The sequence below is a fragment of the Euwallacea fornicatus genome, chromosome 1, assembly GCF_040115645.1.
Source record: "Euwallacea fornicatus isolate EFF26 chromosome 1, ASM4011564v1, whole genome shotgun sequence".
Lineage (NCBI taxonomy): Eukaryota > Metazoa > Arthropoda > Insecta > Coleoptera > Curculionidae > Euwallacea > Euwallacea fornicatus.
Window position 1 is genome coordinate 6,743,656 of NC_089541.1, and position 26,317 is coordinate 6,769,972.

A 26,317-nucleotide genomic window follows, 5' to 3' on the forward strand; every position below is an offset into this window, starting at 1 on the left:
GTTACTATTTTATACCTTTAATTTGCATTTACTTTTGTACTTAGAATCTATACAACTTAAAAGCTAAATATAAGCATTCAATAACCTTAACACATTTTTACATCCAAATATCTACCCTATTTACTCGTATGTACGCAGGTAAATAAATAACTCTATAAATTACATAAGAAGTATATTGATTTGAGCTTCGCGTTCGTTATTACTTACATATAAACGTGTAGCCTATCACTACGTATTATATAGCTTGGAGGCCTCGTTATCGTTACTTTTTGGCATGGTACAAGTAAGTGTAAGTTGTGCTGACGCCCTACGAGAAACTTCTCCCTTGCACAACTGGACAACCTGAAGATGAAAAATTGAATACCAAGAATATATTATTTCAGCATAAACTTACGACACACTGAGCAGTGACTTTCATCAGTCCCATCTCCACAACCATCCCTTCCAGAACATGCGATGGCTGTGGATCTGCACCGACCATTTCCACACCTTAACGGACAATACCCCTTTATTCGCCTTCGTGTCCTTCCTCGACAAATGTGCGCAGGTTCGTCACTACCATCACTAAAGGATAGAAAAATGTGATTGCACGGATTTTAAGGACATAGTATATAGAGACCTGCATCCAATGATGGCATTACAAAATTCATATTCTGGCAGGCATTTTCCGTCTGCGCATTGGAAGGTGTCTGAAGGGCATTTGGACCTTCCCAGAGCTTGGCAGTCACGTTCATCTTCACCTAAAAGGATTATGAATTTTTTTCTTTATTAGGTACCATATGAACCATTGGCAAACTTTACCTAAATGACAATCCTGAACTCCATCACATCTGCTGGCTTTGGAGATACATTTTCCAGAATCCCTGCATCTAAACGATTCATTCGGGCATTTTCCAGGTCTACATTCCTCGTCGGAACCGTCGGAGCAATCTCTACGGCCGTCGCAAACAAAGAACCAACTGATGCAGGTACCAGAGTTGTGACACTAAAAAAAAGATGGAATATAATAGGATTTAGCAAGAGTTCTGTGTGGAACACACTTTCAAAGACACACTTCAAAGGCTCTCTTAGTATATTAAAATACTGTCAATTTCTTTTAGACATTGATATCCAAGAACGCTAAGAAGGGATAGCCAGAGGCTTGCCTTCATTTGAGCGTTCCTATTCTCTTTGAAGCTTATGCTCTTGGTAAAGGGCATTGATTTTTCGACTTTAAAACAATTTAATTAAAATTTTACATCGAGATTTCACTGCTGGCATAAACATTACAGAAGGAAAATAAATAAATCTCGACATTATGGTGAAGATCCCTTTCCGAGCAATACAGCATGCCCCAGAAACATGATTACAAATGAGAAGATTAAACTGGGACAAATTTGGACATTGGACATCTGAGGACATTTGAAATTTGGTACAAAAAAATTATAAATTAGTTCCATTTCCAGCAGACTGACCAACATCAATTTTATTATTTTTTCGCTAAATTCTTTCAGAATGAAAACTCGTTTAATTCTTAATGAAAAATCGGAAAATAGATATTGAATTTTTTTATAAATCATGCGCAGAAAAATTCAGATGTTAGAATCTTGAATTTTTAAAACCTTCTGAAAATATTCTAGTAATTTTCCCATACTGGGCATTTCCGGTTTTTCCTAAACCTACATGTAATAACGGAAATTGAATCTTATCCTTAAGGAACTACTTTACTAGAGATTCCGTTCATTGTTGGATTCATTTCACCCATGGCAGTAAAACACAGAAATTGATCTATAATTTAAGCAATTATTATCCTATTATACAAAAATATAAATATTTAATATTGTTTCTTATTATCTCAAGAACTTATATCCGGGACTACATTAATTCAATTAAATTACTATCCAATTTGTGTTTTTCCAATTCAATAAAAAAATTGTTGTTACTGCCTTCAACCTACTATTATCGGGTAAGTGAACAATAATTATTACAGTAATTGCAAAACCTCATTAAATCGATTTTTACCTGAAAAGTTCCAGCCAAACATCCCCTATTAGTAGCAGAGCAAGCATTGGTCTCATTGCTCTTCACTATACAATCACACACTCCTTCAAAACACCTCGAGGAAGGGTCTGCCGCCCTACATTGAAGATCAGTAACGCAAGGGAGTCCCAAACTCACGGCCTCATCAGAAGTCTCTATTCTTGTCCTAAGCGCCATTTTTGTGATGGATGGAGCTACAAGCAAAGATGGCCATAAAACCAAAAGTGAAAAATCGGTAAAAGGCACCTTTTGTAGTTGTGGTTGTTTTAGTTGCCGTAGAGGACATTGGAGGTTCCATTGTTGTTATCCTACTTGCAATATTAGCTTTTGTGGTCCAGTCAAGCGGGTTTATGGATTCTGGTCCTAGGGATGTCATAGTGGTAGCTAGCAACTCTGTAGTTGTAATAGTGGGTGTAGTTGTGGTCTATAAGTTTTGCGAATCAAAATTAAAATAATCCTGCTTTTATTGTATACCCTTTGAGGAAGCCTAGTGGGTCTCCTACCAGGATTCTTCCTCTTGATAGGATTCCCTGGCTTCTTCTTCAAATTTACCTTCACCTCTGGCTTATGAATCACGTTGGTTTCCACATCTTTTTTAAGGGTTGTAGTATTCAATACAGAAGGAGAAGTTGTAGGTTTGCTTTGAAAGGCTGATCGCACACATGAATCACCCAGCTAAAGTGCGGTTTTCTCAATAATTAATTACCATTCCCAGAAAAGCCCATAGAGGAATAACTACCTGTTTAAATGGTGAGTTGCATTGACACCTCCCAAAGAGGTTCGGAATGAGGAAGTCACAGTGACTATCTGCGGTCCAAAGCTGACAATGAGCGTTGCTGTAGCAAACGTTGCCAGGCCTTGCAGCTGCAACAAATCATCGCAATTTTGGCTGACTATTACGCACTATACATCAACCAAACCGATTCTTACACAGATAGACCCGTTATAAGTCGTTTTGCACAATTTATGTAAATATATTGTAATGGATAGACGCGTGAAGACGTTAGGCAATGTCAAACCGTTATCTAAAGAGGAGAACAATTACTGCTTAACGAAATTATCATATAACTAGGAAACACCTTGAGCGCGTTTTAATGTTGAATTATTATGTAAAGTGCGGGATCTTAATTTGAAATTGAAAATGCGATGGTGCTAGGGCTGACTGCCTTCGTTTTCTTCCAAAGAAAACTGATAGGAATGATTGAAATGCTAAGCTTCGACTTAGCAAAAAACATGCATTCCGCAAGATGCAGAAGTAGTAGATAATCATAATAATCAATATGTTAGCTCTCAGGAAGGATTACCTACCTCCTAGAATCACCTAGATTCATCGGAAATCACAGTACTGGTTATTGCGAAGATAACAATGTCGTTAACTATAATGAGGTTGTTTATCCCGGCCCAGTCTATGTTCAGCCATATCTCATTGATATTCATCGAGTATCACCACGCTTGAACCCTACAGGTATAGGTTGTAATGCGTTTTTGCTTGGATTCTCCTCAGCTCAATAAACCAAATGCAATCGAGTGCTTCAAAGCTTGGCTTCGGAAGAAATTCAATTCGCTTGAAGAAACTTGTAAGTAATGCGACTTGAAAAAATTACGATAATGCATTCTTCTAACGTGTAATCACGTAAGGTATGCTTCATGTTGCGTTAAAATAGTAAACGTCAACCATAAGATAAAACGATGAAACGAATCTGAAGGAGTTTAATAACAATTTTTAACTTAAGATTTTTCATGAGATTCACCGAGTTTTCTGAGATGGGATGATTTAATTTGCCGAATACTTTATAGACATAGTCGAAATTCATGAGAAAAACTGCAATTAGTGCAACAAACCGCGGTGCGATATCATTTTCCGCATTTTGTATATTTTTTAGATAAACAACTATTTTCGCATTCTTCGGTCATTTTTTGTTTTTAAGCTTCAAGGCTTTAAGTTTTAGCCGTTGTGAGTTCAGTTTGTTTATAAAGGAAAGTTGCCGGGAAGTTTGTTACGAAGGCAATCTTAAACCCGAAGAACGCTAAACACGTTGAATAAACCGCCTCAGACATTCTTATCTAATGTAAAATGTGCCCTAAATTCCACTCTCAATTCGACCTCGTATCTCTCTTAAAGATGTGACAGGGAAAACTGTCGATTCATAATCTTCCAGAATCTCAGTTCCGGCCGAGAAATAAAGTGGAGAACGATGGTTGATCCTCTGATGGCGATATTCTGATTTAGTTCAAACTGAGAAGAAAGCGAAAAAGCGGTTACCTGTCAAAGATAAAAAGCTATAGGGTGGGTTTTTTTAAAGTATGGGTGCTCGTTATTTTTCATGAAAGCATACAAACAATGTTCATATTCTTGACAGACATTGATGAATGTTTCCTTAGAAGTTGCACAATTCTGTAATAATTCGCAGTCTTAACTGTTTAACTGTTTCTGATCGGATTTTAAATCTTACAGATTTCAACAGCCCCCATAAAAAAAATCTAAGGGCGTGAGATGTGGAGACTTAGAGAGCCACTTTATCGTCCGCCCCCTTCCAATCCATCATGCAGGGTAATTGTTATTCAACCACTGCCTAGCGAGTAAAAAAAATGAGAGGGTACCCTATCCTGTTGAAATCTTACTATATTTTCGTCCTGCTAATTCTCTGATTTATGGATTATCAATGGTTTAGTAGTATTTTCTAAAAGGTCACGATAGATTTACCCATTCAAATTCAACGATATGTTGTATTAACCATGCTATTGAAAAAAATTACTTGAAGTGGGTAATGAATTCATCATTCCCTCAATCATCTCGGAAGATGATGGCGGACCATCAAATTATCGTAGACGTATTTTTGAATTTTTTCATTACCGGGCATAATTTTCAATATATTGACGTTTATACTTTTAAAAACCCTACCCTGTTTATAACAAATAAACTAATCTGACAAATTATATTTATCTCACATATATTAAGTCTCCGGCAATAGAACAAAAATCATTTGTGATAAGACCTCATGAGCCTCTTAGATCGGGTTGGTAATGGCTGAATACACATTTTTTTCAGTACGCCCCTGCTGCAATGCCATTTTCCTATTCTATACATAAGTGGAAGAAGGATTTTCGATTTTAGCATTCGATATGCGTACTCATGCCCGAGACAGGTGCGTTTCCGCCATCATCATCACCGTAGCAGGAAATCATGCGGACGCCCCAACAACTCCCGAAACGTACTCCCTGGAGACCGCGTTGGAGGCTCGTTAGTAGGAATTACTACTTGTCTAAACAACACTTAAGTCCTTTCCGGAATATCGTCCTAACAGAATCTAATTGCTCCGTTGCTCGCAGTAATTAAATTGTCACAGTTGGACGAGATTGATACTGCAGGCTGTATACTTACGTCCCAGACAAGTGTGTTTCCTGAACTGCAGAAATCCATCCACGCAACGGCACACGCCATCCAAGCAACTGCTATTGGCAACCTTCAAGGAGCATTGTTCAGGCACTTGGCATTCATAACCCAGAAGAGTCGCTGCGAAATAATGAGAGATGTTCAACTAGCAAATAATCCCTCAGATGTTTGATTTTTACTTATATGGAAATAGTCTAACGCTCTTAAGAGTTCCGCTCTTCAAGCTGAAGAGTTGAAACTTGGAAGTAACGAAAAGCCAAAAAGTGGTAAAAAACAAACGCATGAGTCGAAATTTTGAACACAAGAAATGGAATTCTAATTTTTGAACGCAGTTGTTAATGTTTTTCTACTGAAGGTATAGAAGGTCAGTCAATTGTTTTGAGGAACTGCGTTCGAATATCCTCTTCTGTTACCAAATTTATTTTCAGGAAATAAATTAATATTGATAGAAAAATACCGTATTTTCCATTTCAGTAGTATCGCTTTGCATAATAATTTTTTGCATAACTTTACAACATGTCCTGTCATGAAATATTGTAATTGTTCTGAATGTGTGTCTCCTCTAGGCAAAACTATTCGCAACATAAATAACCTCCATTAGTCCTATCTTGGGGACAACATAACTAGTAGTAATACCACCAGACATGTCTAAAACTAAATCATGGGAAACTGTGTCAATCGTCAAAGCGAATGTAATAAATCATATTCTTCAATAGCAATAAACATGCAGATTTTTATCAGTCTGTTCCACTTGACTTTATTAGTTCGACTGTATTACACTTTATGTGATTAAATTATTTTCAAACGTGTGAATAAGGACTCTCGAAGAATTTTGCGTTATTACTTACATGGTAGACAAGAGGTTTGGTTCACTCTCGCATAAAAAGGTTGGCAAGAGCATCTTCCTTTCTGGCATATAGATCCAACGATGTGTTCTCGACACTCCCAATCACCCCTACATTCAGTGCCCAAAGTATATCCAACAGCTTCTTTCCCAAATATCTGCAATAAATTGCCTGTTCTCAGTGAAATTGACAATAAAATACAGGTAAAAGTTTTTCCCCTCTTGGTCTGTTTTTCGAATAAAATATTTACAAACATCTTCACGACGGGGTGCAAAACGCACATCATATATTTTCCTTAGGCCTGCGACGCAAGACGGATTGTGCTTAAATGGGACCCTCATCAAAGCGGGAGATGGGGGATAAAATAGAAAAGTATAACATTTAGATTGAAATGTAATGGAGCGATGGAGGGAATGCCATATAAGAGGAAATCGTATTTCCCCGTCTTCAGCTGTAAATTTTGTTAATTAAAATGAATGTGAGGCGAGGCCTGGTTAAGCTCTGATAAGACTACGAAACACAGAATTAGGGGCGAGTAACAATTCCACTCAGTGTCTGTCTAAGGTATGTGTTTCTAAAGAGACTTTCGGAATATGCAGGTTTCCTTCGAAAATTAACGCAACAATATATTTTTCAACGAGTGACGAAAACAAAATTTCTATCATTGGGACAACAGATTTTACCATGGGCAGCCAAGCATAGAAAAAATCACTAAAACAGTTAATCATCAACTTCCAACGATACTTCTTTGCAGCTGCGGTCACGCGTCACTACCAAACTTTCGATTCTAGAGAGGAAAATCAACGATATGGACTTCGGTACTCCGACTGCCGAGTCAAAATTAACAGAACTTGAGAAACAACAGGTCAAAAATTTCTTAAAAACGCTGAAGGCGTAGTCAAATATTTCAGTTTGTCTCCACTTTACAATATTGACGGAAAGCTTGCACAAGTGTAATTAAGCTAATAATTGCACTAGTGCAAATTAGCTCATAATTCAACAGTGATTAACTCAACTAACAATAAGATTACATTGTTGAGATGATTGAATTTGCAGTAATGAAATTCTCACTATAAAATTAAGTATTAATTTTGTTTTATTTCTCACAAATCATGTTGTCTTCATAGATATCTTTTCTCAGTCGCACATATAATATACGTTTTGTAATTTAACGCTCCAGGAACCCACTACATAAACCACTTAATTTGACCATCATTTTAAGCCATTTCACAGTTGAGGTGCCCCTGATGGTCAAGTCAGGGACGTCAGAGTCAGAAAGACAGATTTATTGCACGTTAGCTCCGACAAGGTGTCTTAATTTCATTTGCGGCCCCCCTGAAACTCTAACCATTACAGAAATTCCGCATTTCCATGAATTACCTTCCTCGAGGGCAAATTTGCTTCAGATGTGCGGAAATTAGATTGTACAGGTATAAAAGGTGAGAGTGGCGAAAATTGCAAAGAAGGATTTTATTGCCTAATTATAACTCTCCTCAGTACAACTCAATTATTACATACAGAGTGATAATTAGGAAATTATTCTGTCCTGCATCAAATTCTTTGCACTTCCGGCAAACCGCTTGGCTGGCATGGCAATTAAGTGCAATCGAGACTATGGCAAAGTTTTTGCAAATAAGCTTCCCGGAAACTTGAGAGGAATGTTTATGGCTCTGTCCAGTACCAATGCGTGGTACCACCATATTCCATAGGAAAATAAATCCCAGTAAGTACGCGGCTTCGTTATTTTGAATTTATAATGATCGTCCGCCGGATTTAGTGCTCTCCAAATGGAACCTGTTGCGTGACAATAGAAAACCACCATCCCATATATTAACGGAACTTAATGGTAGTTGAACGGTGAAGAATAAGGAAACCAAAATGGATTTTAATTAACAGCCTTAGTTTTTTTTATAACCACTATCCTAAAGCCATAGAGCTTTCACTAATAGATTATTCTTGTCAATGTTGCATGTTAAATTTTTCTATTGATTTATTACGTTTACCCACCGCTACTAAAGGCAGAGTGGTGAATGATGTTGCCGCATAGGAAGTTATTATGTATGCAAATACATAATATGATTTCTTTGAAATGGGCCACGTTACGGTGTTCTTTGAAGATAGCGCGTATATACCTCTTAGGTATATACGCACAGGTATTTCAACGATGATAAAGATAAACGACGTGTGTCTAATGTTGGTTATATAACTAGATAATTAATTAGAATTATACGCATCAAAGATATTTAGTTTAGGATCCAGTCAGTGGCTTATTAAAAACCGGTCTATAATTCGCAAAAGCTATAAATTCCTAAAACTGGTATCTCAAATGAAGCTAGACACATCAAAACATCATAATGTACCACTGATTTTAATCAAATTTAGTGTGAATTATTTAAAAAATCGAGTTAATTGGATTAATTAAATTGTGTGTGTTCTAGGCCTCTTGACACTCCAGACCCATGTTCATGAGACTTTGATTATACATAATTCACATTAATTATTCCGCACTCATGCAAGCCAACAATTTTATGTCGCATAGTCAATTTATTTCCTGTTTGCTTCGTTCCTCCACCAATGTAATGGTGGAAGTTCTTCCTTACCACCACCGATGTAATGAACAGGTGCTCACATCGCGCTTTCTGCCAGTGGTTGCTTAAAGCGTAATTAATCTTCAATAAATGGTAACATGGGTAAGTTATAAACACACAAGAAAGTTTTGGTATCGGGACCTAATGGGCTTCACTGCTGGGCACTATGAACAATACAGTTTAGTTCTACCTTGGCGACGAGAATATCCATAACATTTGCGAGACTGGTTGACGGTTATTCCAACCCAATTGCCACAGAGCCGACTAATTCTGATTAATAGTAGAACGGTGTGTCATGTACGTCATGATCATGAGACGAGATCCGCTTGCAATTACACAGAGCCTGCATGCAGCTCTTAATTTATCTCCCCTACATCTCTTAATCGAAGGGTCGCAGATATAATCTGATTTCAATTCACTAATCTCTAATTAGGGTCTACGGAATCAATAGTCGAGTAATTGATATGGACCGGTGTAGGTGCCGAGATAAATCTTATTTAGTTTTCCAGCGTTTTCTGCAGGTGAGATTTCAAATTTTAAATTTAGAAATGATGTAAAAAATTCAAAATAAAGTGCAAAAAAATTCAAAATCAACCGTCACAGTTGAAGTTTTGATTGAAGGCGCGTCGACTTCCTATACTTCGAGTTTAATTCAAAAGGGAATGAAATTGACAATTGATGATTTTCTTGTTGATGGTAGTGATGCGTGGTGTGTTAAATAAATTTAAATTTATCGCACTACTTGTCGGAAAATAACTAGAATCTGTTCAACTTCTGAAGCTAATAAAAGAGCCATATTTCAGGTTGCATCTACCAAAGACAAAGAAATTGCCAATTGAAGATGAGGATGTGAGGGAAAATCGATTAAATGCATTTTGGCCACGGTGGTTGTCTGGGGTTCGAGCAAATGGAATTATTCATTAATGTGTAACAGTTGGCCAGTCCTTTTCATCCCTCGGCGGCCATTCGGCCTGTCAAGCTGCGTGATATATGGCAAATTTACTCCGCACCAGCCACGATTGCTAATTAAAAATTTAGTGAGTGCTAATTAATTCGGTCCAGCTCTGTAACGGGGTTATGGAGATGACGATGTTGCAACTTGTAAAATAGAGAGGTTTCAGATTTTGCCTCTCTATTTTACACACATTGGGGAGGCCCATCCAACTGTATCTTTTCCGATTCCAAAGATGTTTCGCAGGTGATTTTGAGCTACATCACGCTGCATCACCACGCATACCTTAGTGAGTTGTTAAATGATTATGTAGTGAACCTGATCGTATCTCATCTACTTGTCGCTGATGGTGGCAAATGGCAGGTGTGCCCCTAGCACCAGATGACGGTCTTCGGAGGCCAAGTAAAGATGATTGATCTGCTTAAACACGCGTTTCTCCATTTTTCCGGACAGCCTTAGACTGTGGCAATAACTGATAATTGATATAATTTGTTTACATGCAGCTGCAAATTCCAAAACGGTAGTCCATTTACGAAGGAAAAATTCTAATTAGCCAATGTTGATATATTCTTATAAGAGAAAAAAAACGATTTTCGACTCATTAACACTGAAAACTTTAGCACCGTTTTTGCCTACAATTGTAACGAAAATAACCGTAAGGTTTTTAATTACCGCGGGCTAATTATCGTAAACACGTGCCTTTACAGGTAAATCCGAAGAAGTAAATGCCGAGTAATTAAGTGTTGGTCAGGATGTCACGGCCGTGTCGCAAGAAATATATGTGATAAATCGTGGGCTTACAATCCGCTATTTGAACGGCACATCTTGTTTCGAAGTCGTCTTGTTCGCCTAAAAAGGGGCAGGTTGACTGGTATGATTGCCTCGTCCGATGGTCTATATCGAGGCAATGAAATTCCTTCCTGATTGCATGCATACCATCACTACAACCAGCGTGAATGTGGAACTACAAATGTGTGACGTAAACTCACGTCCAACAAACAATAAAAATGCTTTATTCTTTAATTTATATTTTGTCTGGGTAATAAACCAAAGCATAGAGGTATAGAAATTCGAGATGTGTCTAACGGTCAGCCACGGGGGTTTGCGTAATCAAAAAAAAATCCGAGGTTTATTAAACTGGGGTTACGTAGCAAAAAGTTAAACAATTTGGAGTTGACAACTATGCCGTTTCAAAATTTGAAAAAAGACGAAGACCTTCGAAGGTATTCGAAAAAACTGAAATTTTAGAAAAATTTCTGAAATATTTCCGAGTAGAGCCAGTGGAAATGGTGAAGCCGTGCGTTGGACGGCACGTTCGCCAGATCTTCCGCTATTGGATTATTATTTATGGGAAACTATGAAAAACTTCATTTATAAAATTGCTCCCAGCTGCGTTAGTGAGCTGCAAAGGAGTATTAATGCGATTTATAAATCAAAATGAGAGAAAGGTATGTTTTTAAATCAATTTAGAATATAAGATGCACACAGCTGTCCTGGGAAGTGCGGAATAAACCTTTCGAGCACCTCTCATGATTTTCTTATTTCTTTTTGTGCTCTATTCGAGGCATTCTTTGCGAAAACGGGATTTTTTCCATTTCCACCAAGCAATAAAAATTACACTTAACATGTGATGCATCACCTTAGATCGGTAGAACAAATTTAAAAATGATTCTTCAACCTTCTAGTTATAGTAAAACAGAGATTGTATAATTTCTATACGATGATCGAGTATAATAAATAATAAGCCATTATCAGGATCAAAATCGGAATAGGAGAGGATTCATTGAAAATTTATACAAGTGTAGATATCGTTTAAGTTATATACCATATTATGCCATCCTGATTAGAATTTATATAAACATTAATCTAGTTTAAGCGGATTACCATACACTAATGAACAGCTCCGATCTAAATACTTCCCTTTTAATAGGTAATGATTAATTTATTGCCCTAAAACAATCATTTTAATTACCCTCTATTAGAAGAAATTTCCTGAATTTTTGCACATCCTGCTACTAAATTAATTCGGTCGCGAAGAACATCCACACAGCCTCATTTAATTAATAATTGCAATAATAAATGGTTTTGATAATAATAATCTTTAACGAATAAATTTAATAACTAAGTTGTTTAAAATTAAATAATGAAGAAATTCTCACAAAAATGAAGAAATTGGACACTTTAAACTGATATATAATATGCATGGAAACAGTACAAATGCTCTATCAAAATAATATCAAATAAACAAAATTTTTAAAAAACAACGGTATTTTTTAAAAACATAATTTCATAAGGAAATTTCAATTAAACCTTATTTATTTAAGACAAATGACTACAATACCAGGCCATTATAACCATAAACGGCTAAAATTCCAATTTAAAAGATATCGTAAATATTATGGAATAAAAAATGCACCTATGAAATATCCATACGTGAATTTAATGGATGTGAAAACGTCAATACGGGTTAGGATACATATACACTCATTCGAGCAGCACGCAAATCATACTAGAAATGAAACTGCAAATCCACATATGGCACGAGTCCGTGTCATGCGCAGTGAGGCTAAAGTACATGCGTCACGGATGCGTGAAGTGCGCACTCCACGGGTTAATAGCCTAATAGTCGCGCATTTTCATTCAATTCAAATTTCATTATCCTTAATTCGCCATTATTCAGCAAGTAGTATGTACGGCACCTGTCAAACGAAACTAGAGCAATCTTTTCACCTACAAAGGGGCTTGAAATGAAAAAGTAAAAAAATATAGTAAAGAAAAACCTTAGACACACCTTCATAATTATTATTTTATAGTGGACGTATCGTAATACTTCCCGACACCTCAGGTAAAGATACACAAGCATTAGGCGATACAAAAACAGTCGTTTAGCCACTTTTTAGTCATGTTCAAGTCGTTATTATGTTGCAGTTGATTGAAATTTATTGGTTCATCTAAAGATATTATCTGGAATACATTGAATTAAAAGTAATCTCGAATCAATTCATTATTGGATCTTACAGAACTTTTGATCTCTTCATGTTCAGATTTTATGTTCGTTTTGGGAAGTTCATAGAATGTTTACTTTTACATTCAGTTTCAACAAAAATTGAAGATGGATTTATTCCAAAAATAAAAAATAACCTATTGGAACCGTAACGAAAAAGGGAGTATACTCAGGTAGATCAGAAGCGTCAATTGACGCCCAGGAGAGAGAGGTCAGCAACAAATGTGATATTTGTACTTGCCGGCTGCTATGTAAACAAGGTCCTGGACATAATGAAGAAGCAGCGATTTATGTCTTCCTTGGTTTCGGTGAGGAACAAACAAATTTGGTTTTGCGCAATAGTGAACTTTTCCTGGACAGCTGCCATTTAAGGCTATCTGAAGTCCCTCAGTAGAAGTCCCAGCAGTTGCACAACTGTTAACTCTACTGAACTCTGCCAACGCAGTGCATCGTAACATGTCTATCCACTTTGGCATAAGTACTCTGAATGAGTACCAACGAAGAAAAACATCTTAGGAAGAACGACACACGCCATAGTCTCATGTAAATATGCAGTCAAGAAATAGTTATACGTTTGATCGATTTATTTAATATCTTGATTTTAATCCACTTCACCAAAAACGACTAATAGCCGAGACCATATACAGACCTACTTGCGCCTAACTCTTATATCTATATTTTTCTAACTGATTATTTTTTAAATCAATTATTAATTGCATCAATTAAGAACAATTTCGTTGAATATTATTTGCTAACGAACCAACTCCCTTTGAAACCCAATCCCTTTCTTATACCTAGCCCTCAAAATTTCCCCCGCAAAAACTACAACCCCTATCCCATATCCGACAATAACAAACAAAAACACAAACCTCAAGTCATTAAAATCCAGTATGGTGTTTCCTTGATCCAATTTTGAGTTTTCTACCAACGCACTTTTTTTTATCAAGTCAGGATTTTTGCCAACCCTCATCCATTTCGCCGCCAACCCCGAGTCCAGAGCCATAAGAATCAAATCGTTAACTTTGTCAAACCCCCAGAAGCCTTTTATCATTAAGAAGTTCATTTGGAAGGACACAACCGGTCTCGGAAGGGCCCTCAGGAGGTGGTCGTGAGATGGAGATAAGTAGAAGTCTTCCACATATTTTAGAACTGACTTTTGGACCAGAAACGCGGAGTTTCTGTACGTAGCAATATCAGCGAAGCATCTTCTGTTAACACCGCTCAAGCAAACCTTTGACTTATCGATCAGTTCTGAATCCAAAGTTTCGTTCGTCTTAAAGTACCTTTCGGTGTTTGGAGGTCTGTACACTATCAGATTGTATTTTTTTATGTCTTCGACTGTCTGATATTTCTCCTGGTATTTATCACTGTTAGCAAGCACGCTGATCAAATAAGTGGTGTATACAGCATTGAGGATGAGGGCGAACAAAAGCACCATGGAAAATACGATTCTCACCTCGTGGGTTTTAGGCAGGTACCCCACAGTGAGGTTCACATAAGTCAGCAACATGATCAACACAGCTTCTTCTGGACATTTATACAGTTCTCTTTCATTTTTGTTATGCTTGGCAACAGCAATGATGATGATTGTTGTCGTGGCAAATAACAGTCCAAGGACCAACCACACATCAAGTTTAATGATACTAGCTAGGCCAATCAGGTCGTTGACCGGAATGCGTTCATGAGGCACTACCCACACGAGGACTTCCATACCATAAGGGAAACTGCAATCAAAATACTTCAACCTTGGTGGACTTATAGTGTAGCCTCCAATTGCAATATGTGCCCTTTTCTCCAGCAACACTTGCAGAGCCCCAGAAGATGTCTTGTTAGCGTATATCTCCCCTAGTGCATTGGATCTCATGAATTTCAAGGTAATGTTCATATAAGCGAAAATGTTACTTAAAATGCCGATTTCTTGACCGTGATGAATAAATCGATCAGGTTCCAACTTATGGACCCTTGACATGTTGATTGTATAGGGAGGCACTTCAATGTAGACCACAGTCAACTCGCAGGAATGGAACACCTTCGGGATTTTATATGAATACCATATAGTTCCCTGCGCGAAAGTGCCATTATTACAATAATCCATCAAGAATACGTCTTTTTCTACATTATAGCTACAGGTGCTATTTTTGAAGGGTATCAACCCATACAATTTGAAACCCTTGGTATTATTGGGGTCAGCGGTGAGGAGAACAGCCTTAAGAATGTCATACTTCTTCAATGTCTCAAATACCTCAGTAACAATGGATCTATCCTTAAAGCGAGTTGATGTAACTATCAGGAAATTGGCGTGGGGATTCAGAACTTGCACATCACTCATTTGGTTAATAGTCTGGACCAATTCCCCCTTATGTCTAAAGTAAATGATGTAATTGTGAATGGTTCGAACCAACTTCTTATCGGGAGCCTCAATGGACCCCTGCGATAGATTCGCCAGAATCAAAGACCATTTTCGGAACTTGCTGAGCTGCTCTGTCAGCAAAGTACTGGACATAATAAAAGCGTGGTCATTTGCGTCTTGCTCGGTCGGGGCGAGGGATATTAAAATAGCCTTGTGTCTAACAGCGAACTTTTGCTCACCCTCCACAATGCACTGCACCAACACATTCCTGTCCACTTCCGGGATTAGGTGCTTTAAAAGATTGCCAGAGGAGAACTGTAGGGGCAGCAAAAGAATAACACACACAGCAAGTTTAGTCATGATGTTTGAAAGAGTATACTGAAAAATTACCTTTACGAGCTGCATGAGGTTTGCTTAGCTTCGTGTCTAGTTGTTATCTAGATGCTTGCCCTAATATATCATTTTTAATTGTTTGCTTTTTTAAAGGGACATTTCGGGCTAATGTGAATGATGTTGTTATAACGTTAAGGGATGAGTTATTATTTTTTCCTTATGTAGGTTGATAAAATATGGCACTCATTAAAGCTAGAGACTGTTAATATCCGGTACATCTACGAAAGTGCCCATATGAGGTTCTACATATATCTACATGGTGTTCCAGCGAAAACTTTCCGCCACATTCATGTTGTAATTGCAAGAATATCGTAAAAGACTAAGAAGCGTCGATTCTGATTTCGAAGAGGACACACGATAACGCGAATTTCAAATTCATTGAAACAACCCCCTCTGTGAGGGTGCAATCAACTTTGGAATTTCAAATAGGCCCATAGGTCGAGTGGCCCTTCGTTTTAAAGTTAATAATACTCTTTTTAAGATAATAACTATTTTTTTTTTTAATTTTTGAACTGACGCACATGCTATACAAGTTGATAATCAAATTTTGGAGTGGACTGAAAGAAAAGAAGTATTGTACGCGGATATTGTAGTTCTTAGTAAATTACGAACGTATACATTGGAAGGCAATGCTAAGCGCTAATTTAAGCACACTGAAATTGAAGTTTATTTTTCTTCTAATTAAAAAATACTTATCATTCTTAGAATACTTGTTTATTTATTTATATACACTGTGTACATAAATTATGAAATAAACTCATTTATTTGGTCTGGAATGTAAATAATAAAAAGTGGTTCGATACTGCGACTTTATAATGCCACATATTTTGGTTGGATAATATTACCTATGACATTATCATTGTTCCAGACAGGACGTTAATGTTAATTTTTTTAATCACTGTTTGTTGTTTTTGATCATTTTTTGTGGAAGAACGCACTTTTTTACGTATACGATATAATGTTTTTAACAAGTTCCATATTAAACTTTTTGACAAATTCTCAAAAACATATTCATCAGAACCGACAGAGAACGCACTAATCAGGAAACAATAAACATGGTTTAGCACGAATTTATCTACTGTTCGAAATACTGCCAGGCATAAAAAGGGTTTAAATTTGAACATTTAATTTAGTAAATATTTATGGTTCCCACTTGTTAAAATAATTTTACCGTTAATTAGAAAATGAACGTTAAAATTGTTGTCCCGTTACTGTAATGAAAAATTGGTTTTCGAAAATTTATCAAAAAAATTAATTTGTAACATATTAAAAAAGTTCATGTGAACCACATTTGGTTTGAATTAGTGCGGGTTCGTTCTGGTTCGTTTATGTTATCGAGCGTCTGCTGTACTGGGAAATTAGTTCAATCCTTTTTACCATAGAGTAGACCATTTTCAACAATACAATCGTAATGCACAATTAACGTAAGGTTTTTGGGTCCGAATCAAAGGAAGGAACAAGCACCAAATAGATTTCAAACTACTGAGGGAAGGGTGAATAATATCTTAAACAATTTTTTGCATGGTTTATTTCATTAAAGTAAAAAACGATAATAATGTACATTTTTTTTTCGTGTCGGTTAAAAGGATTTTATGAAAATTTCTTCACATCTTCGGCATACTTTGAGCGTTGTTTTTCTCAGTACTGATGGTCAAAAATTAAAAAACTGAATATTACATTAAAAAAAATGTTTACCTTTAAAATGAGGTGTCACTTGACCCATGGTCTTATTTAAAATTCCAAAGCTGATTGCTCCCCTGTACAAGGGGTTATATCAATAAATTTGAAATCCACACCATCATGTGTGCCTCTCGAAAATATAACCGACGTGTCTTGGCGTTTTACGATATTTTCGTAATTCTCCATCATAAATGTGGTGAGAAGTTTTCGATGAAACACCCTCTATAAACCCTTCATTATTGGATTAATTTCTCAATTTCTGCTAAGTTTTTTGACGGAATTATCTTGGGGTTGGTCTTTTTAACTTAAACCAAAAAGTAGCCAATTTCGTACCGGCAGGACAAAGATAACGGGTGATTTTTTGCACATTACTGGCCATATTGCACCGCACATCGGAAGGTGTCTGTAATTCTATGCCTAAATTTCTCAGTAATCGACACATTTTCCGCTACAGTGACTATGTTGTACTTTATCCTACAAAGTCACTCTTTCAAGTAATGGATTTTATTTAGACCTGAATCATCGCAAATCCAATTGACGTAGCATGGCAATACCTGACCATACAAGAAGTAAAAGAAATCCAACATGGGAAAATTTCTCTTCTATCCGTGAAAATATTTTAACTCGATTAATTGCTGTATATAATCATTTGATTCGAAGTTCGGGTCATGGAGAATAATCGGGGGTCTGTATATTGTAGAAATCGGTTTAAATACATGTTCGATGTTAATTAGAAAAAAGTTAATGCTGCAAGAAGCTAAAAACCTTTCTTGCAAGTTTTTGCCTGAAGTTTTGATCCCTGTGAGTTTATTAAATTATCTCGTGAAACGATGCGTGATTGACGCTTGTTGATTAAGAAAGGAAATTATAAGATACAATGTCGTACAAAGTTGCCGGCTATTTGTTTTTATGTGAATGTAGAGCATGGGAAATAATCATTAATAATTATTGTCATATAAGTATTAGCTTCGGCGCTTTATGGCAGTACAAAGAATGTAGCACATATTGTTGTTTTTTCATTCAAGAAAACCGTGTATATTATTCCAGTGTAGTACCCCGATAAGTGAAAAGACCCTTCGGAAAGATTCGGGTAATTATCGACTTTAAAATTTAAATTTATGTGCTTAGTCCTGCTTAGTTAGAAAATAGTTTTAATCATAACTTTGATTTTTGAAAAATAAGGTATGTCTCAGAAATGTGAAAAAATAATAATTTAATGGAAAGTATCTGTTACGTCCATGGCAAGTAAGACAACGAGTTGCTCAAAAACCTTATTTTGAGTTAACATCTATGCCTCTACACCAAACTTCGATTTTTCCCATATGATTTTATATTCATGCAGTAACTTTCCTAAAAATGTCTTTTAATTATATTGAAAGGAAACGCAAGAAATAAAAAACAGCCGAAGGTTTTGAATCATGGTGTAGAAGGAAATTTTTATTCTACACAACTTTTATTAACGACTTGCTGTCGTACTTGCCATAAAAAATATAGTACGGGGAGGTAGTTTAAATACAGTGAAATTTCGAGTATCTTGGCAACGTTGGCCACAGTTCTACCCTGCATAATTCAAATTTTTAAAGTGCAGCATTTTATTTCAGGATTCTACTTCATTACTGTTAAGGTATTTCTTTCCACTTTTAGGATTTGCGAGGATACAGATCAAGAGTTTAAGTAAAATTGGAAAAATTGTACCACTTCATGAGTCAGGCTCGGAAATCTTGTGTTCTATTTTCTATAACTCATATTTCTGAAATAGAAACCCACTAGATGTTTTACTTAAGGGAAGAATTATATTTTTGGAGAAGATTGGCGGCCTCACCATTAGACTTAGACTTAGATGGGGTAGGCCAATAATACTCGTAACGTATATTAACCTGTGTTAACCCAACCTTTTCACAAATTGCGCAACTTGTTACGAATTTCCTACTTCCTAATGTTCATAATAACCGCTCCTTCGCGAAGCTAAACGAAGTTGGACCCTATACTTCCCCAAACAAAATATGTTCTTATCTTCAAAATGTATTATTTGATATTACATAATGTTATATTTTGGGAAATTTTCACCAGTTAAACAAATCTAATATTAAACTAATGTGGCGCTTACCTTTATTCGGTACGAAAATGGAATACACAACTCATATTACTATTTCCAGAAATTGAAGTCGATAATAATTTTTTACGAATACTTCAAAATTTTTTCCTATTTGTTAAAACATCCTGAGCAGATCTGGTTATTATTCAAGGTTGTTGTTGTATACTATATTTTATTATGAAACTGGTTTTATCTGTCTCGGAAAGTCCCTATATTTTATAATGTAAACTGACCCGGATATATTCCAAAATTTTTATGCATATACCTGACCAATCTGACTTTGCCTCAGAATTGTGTATTAGCGTGAACCGCCACCAATGTCATTTAATGAAATTTATTAATTTTAGTGAAATACCTACTCAATCATATCGCAGGCTACTTCAATACCCTAAACTTTAGCGATTTTATTTTAAATTTTCGAAGAATCCGTTTTAAATTTTAACAGATTTTCTATGTACCTGACTCTGTATCAGAACCTGAACTGACCTGACATGCTACTATTACTACCTGAAATTACCTGTATTTGAGATATTTCTACGATTATACTTCATTCTTCCGGAGCATTTGGACTGACCTGTTTTTCCATGAGGATTTCCCAACAACCCGATATGACCTTAATTGTTTTCAACGCGTTTTAGCATACTGTTTTATGTTTTTCGCGTCTTTCCAATAATTTGACAATATTTTTTTTTTCGAAAAGGTGTTTTAATTCTCTCTCTTAATCACCTTTCAGCAAGTAGAACTCGTATAAAATTGTCAACTTCGAAGTTTCAATGATAAAAGAAAAAATAGTTTGTTTCATAATGACTGGATAAGATTCAAAGTATATAAACTTAATTACAGGAACGCTAAATTATAATAAGCATGTTGACTAGTTACATGCAAATTTAAAGTAATAAGAGTTCTTAAACAAGAAATTTAATAACCAGTGACGAGTTGTTAATCGTTAAATCAAATTAACAAGTTCAGCATACTAGAATATATCGAGTGTTATTTAAATACGTGGCCCATCTTCAATGTGTGATTCTAAGACGATAAGTTTATATAAACATAGATCCGGTAATGCTTCGTTCTTAAGATACACCATATTAAACTTTTCTTTTAATTATTTTTTTAAGAAAATCTTTAGCTAATTTTCTTGAAATTTGGTAATGTTAGTCATGGTTATTATTAATGTTTATTCATCATTGACTTTTTTAAAATGTTTATATTTTTTTGCATTAATCATAGTGTCATGTCCACCTACGTTACCGGATTTAATTCCATTACATTTTTTTTCCTTTGGGGCAATATAAAGTCCGTCGTTTCTAGAGGTCCGGTCAATGCTGAAGAATTGGTCCAGCGAATATTAGATTCCTATAATCAAATACGATATATACCGGAACTATAAGAACGTGTTCGGCAATCGATGTTAAGACGAGTCAATATCTTGTGTTGAAGTTGAAGGAGGACTTTTTCAGCATCTATTCCGTTTTGCGTTACTTATTGATAATTTTTTTCACAAAAATAAATGATTACCATTTGTTTAAGGGTAGTTTGAATAAAACATTTTTCTTGTATGATCTTTCTTATATTTCCAGCGTTATCCCCATGCACGACACCAGCAAAAGGAGACGAACAGTTTTTAGCTTATTTCTTTATACCACATTGAAAACCGTCACCAAATTTCAACATCATATCAGTTTGCGTCATCTTGTTATTTAAGAGTTCTTTCTTTAATATGTAATAACCTTTTAAGAAAATTTCTACACCCTGTATCTTAAAAACAATACATTACCGGACGTATGTTTGACATGTATGGCACGTACTTAAGTCAACACCCTGAAAAATACATTTATGATAACTTCGCTAAGCTATGACCATTGAGTATATATCCCAAGCAGGCAGTTTCGATGAGAAAACAATTCTTGAGTTTGCACAAAGGTTTTTGGGTGCCCAAATAAAGACACATGCACCTGGCCACAATGGCAACCTACCGAAACACACACCCTCGTGTACGGTGCTACTACACACAAAAGAACCAGAGACGGCCACTTTTCTCCAAAGAAATGGACATTTTGTAATAATCTTCTCAGCAACTCGATGATGGTTGGACATAGAAAGAGAGATCTTGGAATGTACTTATTTAAATAAAAAGTGGTTAAAATGAGTCACGTTCTAATTACAAACCCATGTCAAACACAAAGCAAAATGGAAAGTAATTTTTCAATAAACCTGTCTTTTTAATGTTAACACTGGTGTCACCTGGTTAGCGACGAATGCTAATGCACATTTTCGAAAGGTCATTAAACACTTCTTAGTAAGTAACAATATGTGAAGTAGCGATGATCTCGATCTAAAATATTTTTAACAAATTTCCGCTGAAGTTTTTGAAAAGTTTCAAACGGTACTTAATTTGCATATTAACCAGTCTTTCATATCATCAAACAAGTAAATGGTATGTTGACTTTTCGTTCTGCAAACACGTTTTTTTTCCTGTTATCTCCATCGAGTCACTAACCTCATTACGCACTATTTATAACCAATTATGGTTCAGGAATATCTTTGCTATATAGACATACTTCTCTTTCTGCTCCTGAGTGATATTTTGGAATATACGAAACAAATCATTTCGGGGATCAAAGTCCTCATCTGTAACATCCTTTACATTATCTTTGTGGGCCAGCACAATGGGGATGAAAAACATTATGTGAAACAGCTGCGGCAGAGCTTCGAGTTTCAGCTCTTTCTGAAAGCTTTCGTACGAGAACTGCTTAGTACTCACTTTCAAATTCTTCAGGTTTGCGATTAGCTCCTTGTAGTAAAAATCTATGAAACAATCAAATAACTCCTTAGCTACATTCGTCTGCACAGAAGTTCCAAGTAAGAACAGCAAATCTTGCACTGATGATCCAAATCCGCAGGTTTGCAAATCGAGGATGATGACCTTGGAGGGAACATTATTTTCTTCTTTAAGCATTATATTGTTCACCCAAAAGTCTGTATGTAAAACTGTGGCCCATGGTTCCCTACATTGGCTTGTCTGATCTGCAGATGCTTCAGACTTGAGATATTGAACTAAGGCTCTAATTTTCGGTACTGCTTTAGCGCTCTCGGGGTCATTTTCCATTATTTTAAAAGCGGGTTCAAACAGTTCCAATGAGAATTCCGGATCGAGGATTGTCTCAATGCGGACAAACTTTTTTACTTTATTCTCAAACTCTTTAGGCTTTAGCAACTTGAGAGCTAAAGTTGAGGCGTGAAATGAAGCCAAGCCTTGGATGGCTATTTTGGTTTGAAACTCATTAAATCCTAAAATTCTGTTCGCATTTTTGAAGCCTATAAACACAATCCATGAACTACAGATAGAACAAATTTTTATTTAAAAAAATTACCTTTATGCATTAAATTCTCAAGCAGCAATACTCCCCCGTCGTCAACCTCCTTTTTATTATCGTCCAGGCTAGTCCTGGCTCCAAAGATCTCAGTATAGTAGTCAGCAACCTTTGCCCCTTGCTCCCTTTCGAAAGCCTTCAAGGCAGGTATGGCCTCCTGGTACCATCCAATCTCATTTATAAAAGTCAAAGGAGTATTGAACACTTCTTGCATTTTCTTGTTTGGGGGTACACACTTAGCAACTGCATGAATGATTTCTTCTTTACCGTCATGGTTTCTCACTTTAATGTCTACATTCAGCATTAAACTTCCATAGTTCTCTCCTGGAGCTGTGAGTCTACTCACATTCTGGGACAGTATTTCCCCTTGGAGGTGGGAACCCAATAAATCTTCTAGTTTTGGTATTTCCGAAGCCATGCTTTTTGATGTTTACAGTGGCTACACTTATAGTGCAACTGATATTGTAACTACGTATATGTCGTTTTTAAATATCATTCTGCTGAAATGATGACATGATTGTTCTGCTTTTAGCACGCAGCTTTATCGTCAGATTTAGATAAGAAAAATACGTATACGTGACTAATCAATTTATGAGAGACTCGTGTAAGTTTGGTTAATAAAAAAAACCATAAATAATTAATTTTTAATTTGGAGGCGTCTCGGCGGTTCTAGCTAATTGTTCTGCTAGTAATTGCTGACGATACAATTTCATTCAATTTCTGGGAAAATCGAATCCCCAGTAAACTTTAATCTCACCCCCGATTATTTAACCACTTCGTAATATCTACCAAACATAAGAAGTATCGGATTTACTTTCTTGTATAATTATCAAAAAACAATCGATTTTGAACAAAAACTTTTGCCCTACGATTGATTGTTGATAGAAAATTCCCAGTAGATTCTCATTCCGTATTATTAAAATTAACTGGAGCTTTACGTCTTAACAGTGCTAATTGTAGGATAATTTATGAAGAAACCAAATTATTAAAATCGTTGTACGGCTGATTGGTATCGGTAATGCAAGTAAGTGCGCTTTTATTACTAAATGAAGAAAGCTGACATTGAAATGGAAAGCATGAATATGTTGGAGGAATGTGCAAAATTGGGCCAAATATAAGTGGCATTTAAGACTAATTTGAGAGGCGGAATCATTCTCTTCAGGTTAAAATTGACCCACGTAACAATTAGTAGTTGGAGTTAAACCACAGAGCAGAAACAAGGTACGTGATTGAAGATTAGGTAATGCTAAAACTTAGGCAATTAGGAGAAAAATATCTGTTCATCAAAAAACTTTTAAAGAAATTAATAACGATTTCGAGAGGCGCCATTGGGGGTTGACCACCCTTGAAATTCAAACAATTTACTAAAGTAAACATGAACTAATGTTGGATCAATATTGCAAATATCAGTAAATTGGGGCGAGTTTCAAAACAATTTTAAAATTAAAAAGAAAAGCCTTCAAACCCCGTATTACCCCCGATTTGAAATTCCGAATTGAAAAAGCAGGAACGCACCTAATTTCTTTGAACGACCCAAATGTACTGATTTGAACGTTTTCGTTTTTTTTTTATGTAGACAAACATGAACTTCTCTCGATCTTTTTCTAAATTTGGTTCCAAATTCTCTAGAAGATCCCTTGTAAACATTTTTAGAGCCTGCGAAAGGCATTCGCGTACTTTCTTCCTTACGCGGTACTGATATTTTAAAACACCGAATTGACATTGTTCAACTTTCTAGAAAAAGTCGAATCCAGTACACATTCCAAAAACACAAATTTAAACTTTTATTCATAAAATATCTCATTCTAAAAAGGGCACTTTGTCCCACTAGGAAACATACGATATAAGGAGCAATATTATTAAAGGGTAAAAACCTTTAGAAGTTAAATCTTACTTAACTTTAAAAAACCTGAAAATGTTTACCCGATATTGCAAAAATCTGGGCCGTGCTGCAAATATATAGTTTGAACACGATTCTAAAAAATGAGAAACAAGTCTCGGGAGACAGGGGCGCTATTCGGGGTTATAAAGGGATTATAGCCCTCAGAACAGCCTTTTGACACTAAGTTTTACAGTTTTACAATTTAAGTATCTATCCATACAAGTACACTAAAGGATGTTGTTATAGTCACTCCATATATTTAGGATTGATTTAATATGTAGAAAAGTCTAGAAGCCATTATTCAAACAAAAAGTGGCTTCAAAAGTTAGTCAAATAAATGAGTCATGTAACGACTTAGTTTCATTTGGTTTTGCAATCTTTTAAGAGCATTAGAAATCTTGCTTTTGCAGATAAATAAGGTTTCGAAATTTCAAAGGGCTCTTAAGACATATATTATTTTATTATCTGACTAAAATTTAAAGATTAAAGGGTGAATATGCTCCGTGTTAAAAATATTAATTTGAAAAATCTCTAGAAAATAAGATGGGAAAACATTAAGAGAAGTGAATTCTGTGAAAATCAGCTTTCAAGTTCAAGTCTCACCATTAAATACACATGTACCCTTGGTTTGACCGAACTGGTGTCTTAAGATTTTCAAGGAACGAATTCATGTTCATCTTCTTAAAGACACGATGTAATTTAAACAAACAACAATATCATAGGAAACATGCAAAACGTAGCTATAAAAAAAATAAAAATTTGCCACCACCCTCCATTTACTCAAAACGTTTCCTATAGATAGTTGATGGTAGAGCTCGTTTGACAACGAATCGCAACAATGATGACTTATCTGCTCAATTATTTATGAGCGAAATAAATGCTCTATAACTTGTGAATCGCTCGAACTCATAACTTACCAAAATAACGCTAAAAATCACCAAACTCAATTCAGTCCTCATCTTGCAACGCAACACCCCCTAACTGCTTACGCACCATAAACAAATTACCTTAAAAACTCTCGGACATACGCCTAGTAAGCTTTACTTATCTCAAACTATTTTCGAATAATCTAAATTTTCATGGACCAATTTAATGGAAATTTTTGATTTCCTCGTTAACAGTGGAACGCCGCGTTTCGATTTCGTAAAATTGCGGAAACGCATCTGCCGGTCGAGGTACAGTTCTTGCGTTCGTTCCGGCTGGCCAAAAGCGCGCACGATGAATGAATCGCCAAAAGAAAATGTTGGTGGCAGAAGCAGACGACAGGAGGACCCCTCTTTGATCAAGGGAGATCTGCACCAAAGTCTTCTTGAGCTTCGAGAGGCCTAAAAACAACGTTTAAGATTGAGAGTAATGAGAAAAAGCAACGGATTGTTTTAAGCAAATTAAAAAAAAAAAAAAGAAATATGTATAATAAAAAAAATATATGTATATTTAAGACTAAATTTTTATGCATACAATCGAGATTACTTATTTACTTTTTTCGATGCTGTAACAAGGACTATGAAGTTATTTAAGACTGACATATTTGTTAATTTTTTTATATATACGTATTGTATATGTTTCAGCACACACATTCCATGAGAAACGCCACTGGTTTCCTCCATTTGTGAAAAAATGTAATAAGGGTGCCTCTTTTAAGGTCGTATGCTCGAGCTTTAATTAGGCCACAGTTAAGTCAAAGCGTGGCTTAAATTGAGAGTTTTGTACGCAAAAATGGTTAATGACTAATCACAGCAAT

The 26,317-nt window shown here is 35.9% G+C and overlaps 3 protein-coding genes and 1 long non-coding RNA gene across 5 annotated transcripts; 1 reads left to right on the top strand and 3 right to left on the bottom strand.

Moving 5' to 3' along the window:
- Positions 1 to 38: 38 nt before the first annotated feature.
- Positions 39 to 25,802, bottom strand: LOC136345617 (uncharacterized). Its single transcript, XM_066294150.1, has 11 exons — positions 25,494 to 25,802; positions 6,262 to 6,415; positions 5,402 to 5,533; positions 2,759 to 2,883; positions 2,494 to 2,694; positions 2,266 to 2,443; positions 2,002 to 2,213; positions 802 to 985; positions 620 to 740; positions 395 to 564; positions 39 to 342 (listed from the first exon to the last, which is right to left on the bottom strand). Exons 1-11 carry the CDS (start codon positions 25,533 to 25,535, stop codon positions 308 to 310), a joined length of 1,554 nt encoding a protein of 517 aa, XP_066150247.1. The 5' UTR covers positions 25,536 to 25,802; the 3' UTR covers positions 39 to 307.
- On the top strand, positions 981 to 2,483 carry LOC136346031 (uncharacterized). Its single transcript, XR_010733256.1, has 2 exons — positions 981 to 1,188; positions 1,245 to 2,483. It is a non-coding gene; the product is annotated as an uncharacterized lncRNA (long non-coding RNA).
- On the bottom strand, positions 10,685 to 15,742 carry LOC136344561 (uncharacterized). 2 transcript variants are annotated; one of them, XM_066292170.1, is made up of 2 exons: positions 13,672 to 15,742; positions 10,685 to 10,762 (listed from the first exon to the last, which is right to left on the bottom strand). In XM_066292170.1, the coding sequence occupies exons 1-2, from the start codon at positions 15,555 to 15,557 to the stop codon at positions 10,693 to 10,695; spliced, it is 1,956 nt and encodes a 651-aa protein (XP_066148267.1). In that variant the 5' UTR covers positions 15,558 to 15,742; the 3' UTR covers positions 10,685 to 10,692. The 2 variants fall into 2 exon arrangements, with proteins under 2 accessions (XP_066148267.1, XP_066148353.1); XM_066292256.1 differs by lacking the exon at positions 10,685 to 10,762 and having other exon boundaries at positions 11,651 to 14,647; positions 14,705 to 15,742.
- On the bottom strand, positions 21,427 to 23,187 carry LOC136350701 (uncharacterized). Its single transcript, XM_066302688.1, has 2 exons — positions 22,695 to 23,187; positions 21,427 to 22,638 (listed from the first exon to the last, which is right to left on the bottom strand). Exons 1-2 carry the CDS (start codon positions 23,110 to 23,112, stop codon positions 21,836 to 21,838), a joined length of 1,221 nt encoding a protein of 406 aa, XP_066158785.1. The 5' UTR covers positions 23,113 to 23,187; the 3' UTR covers positions 21,427 to 21,835.
- Positions 25,803 to 26,317: the final 515 nt, after the last annotated feature.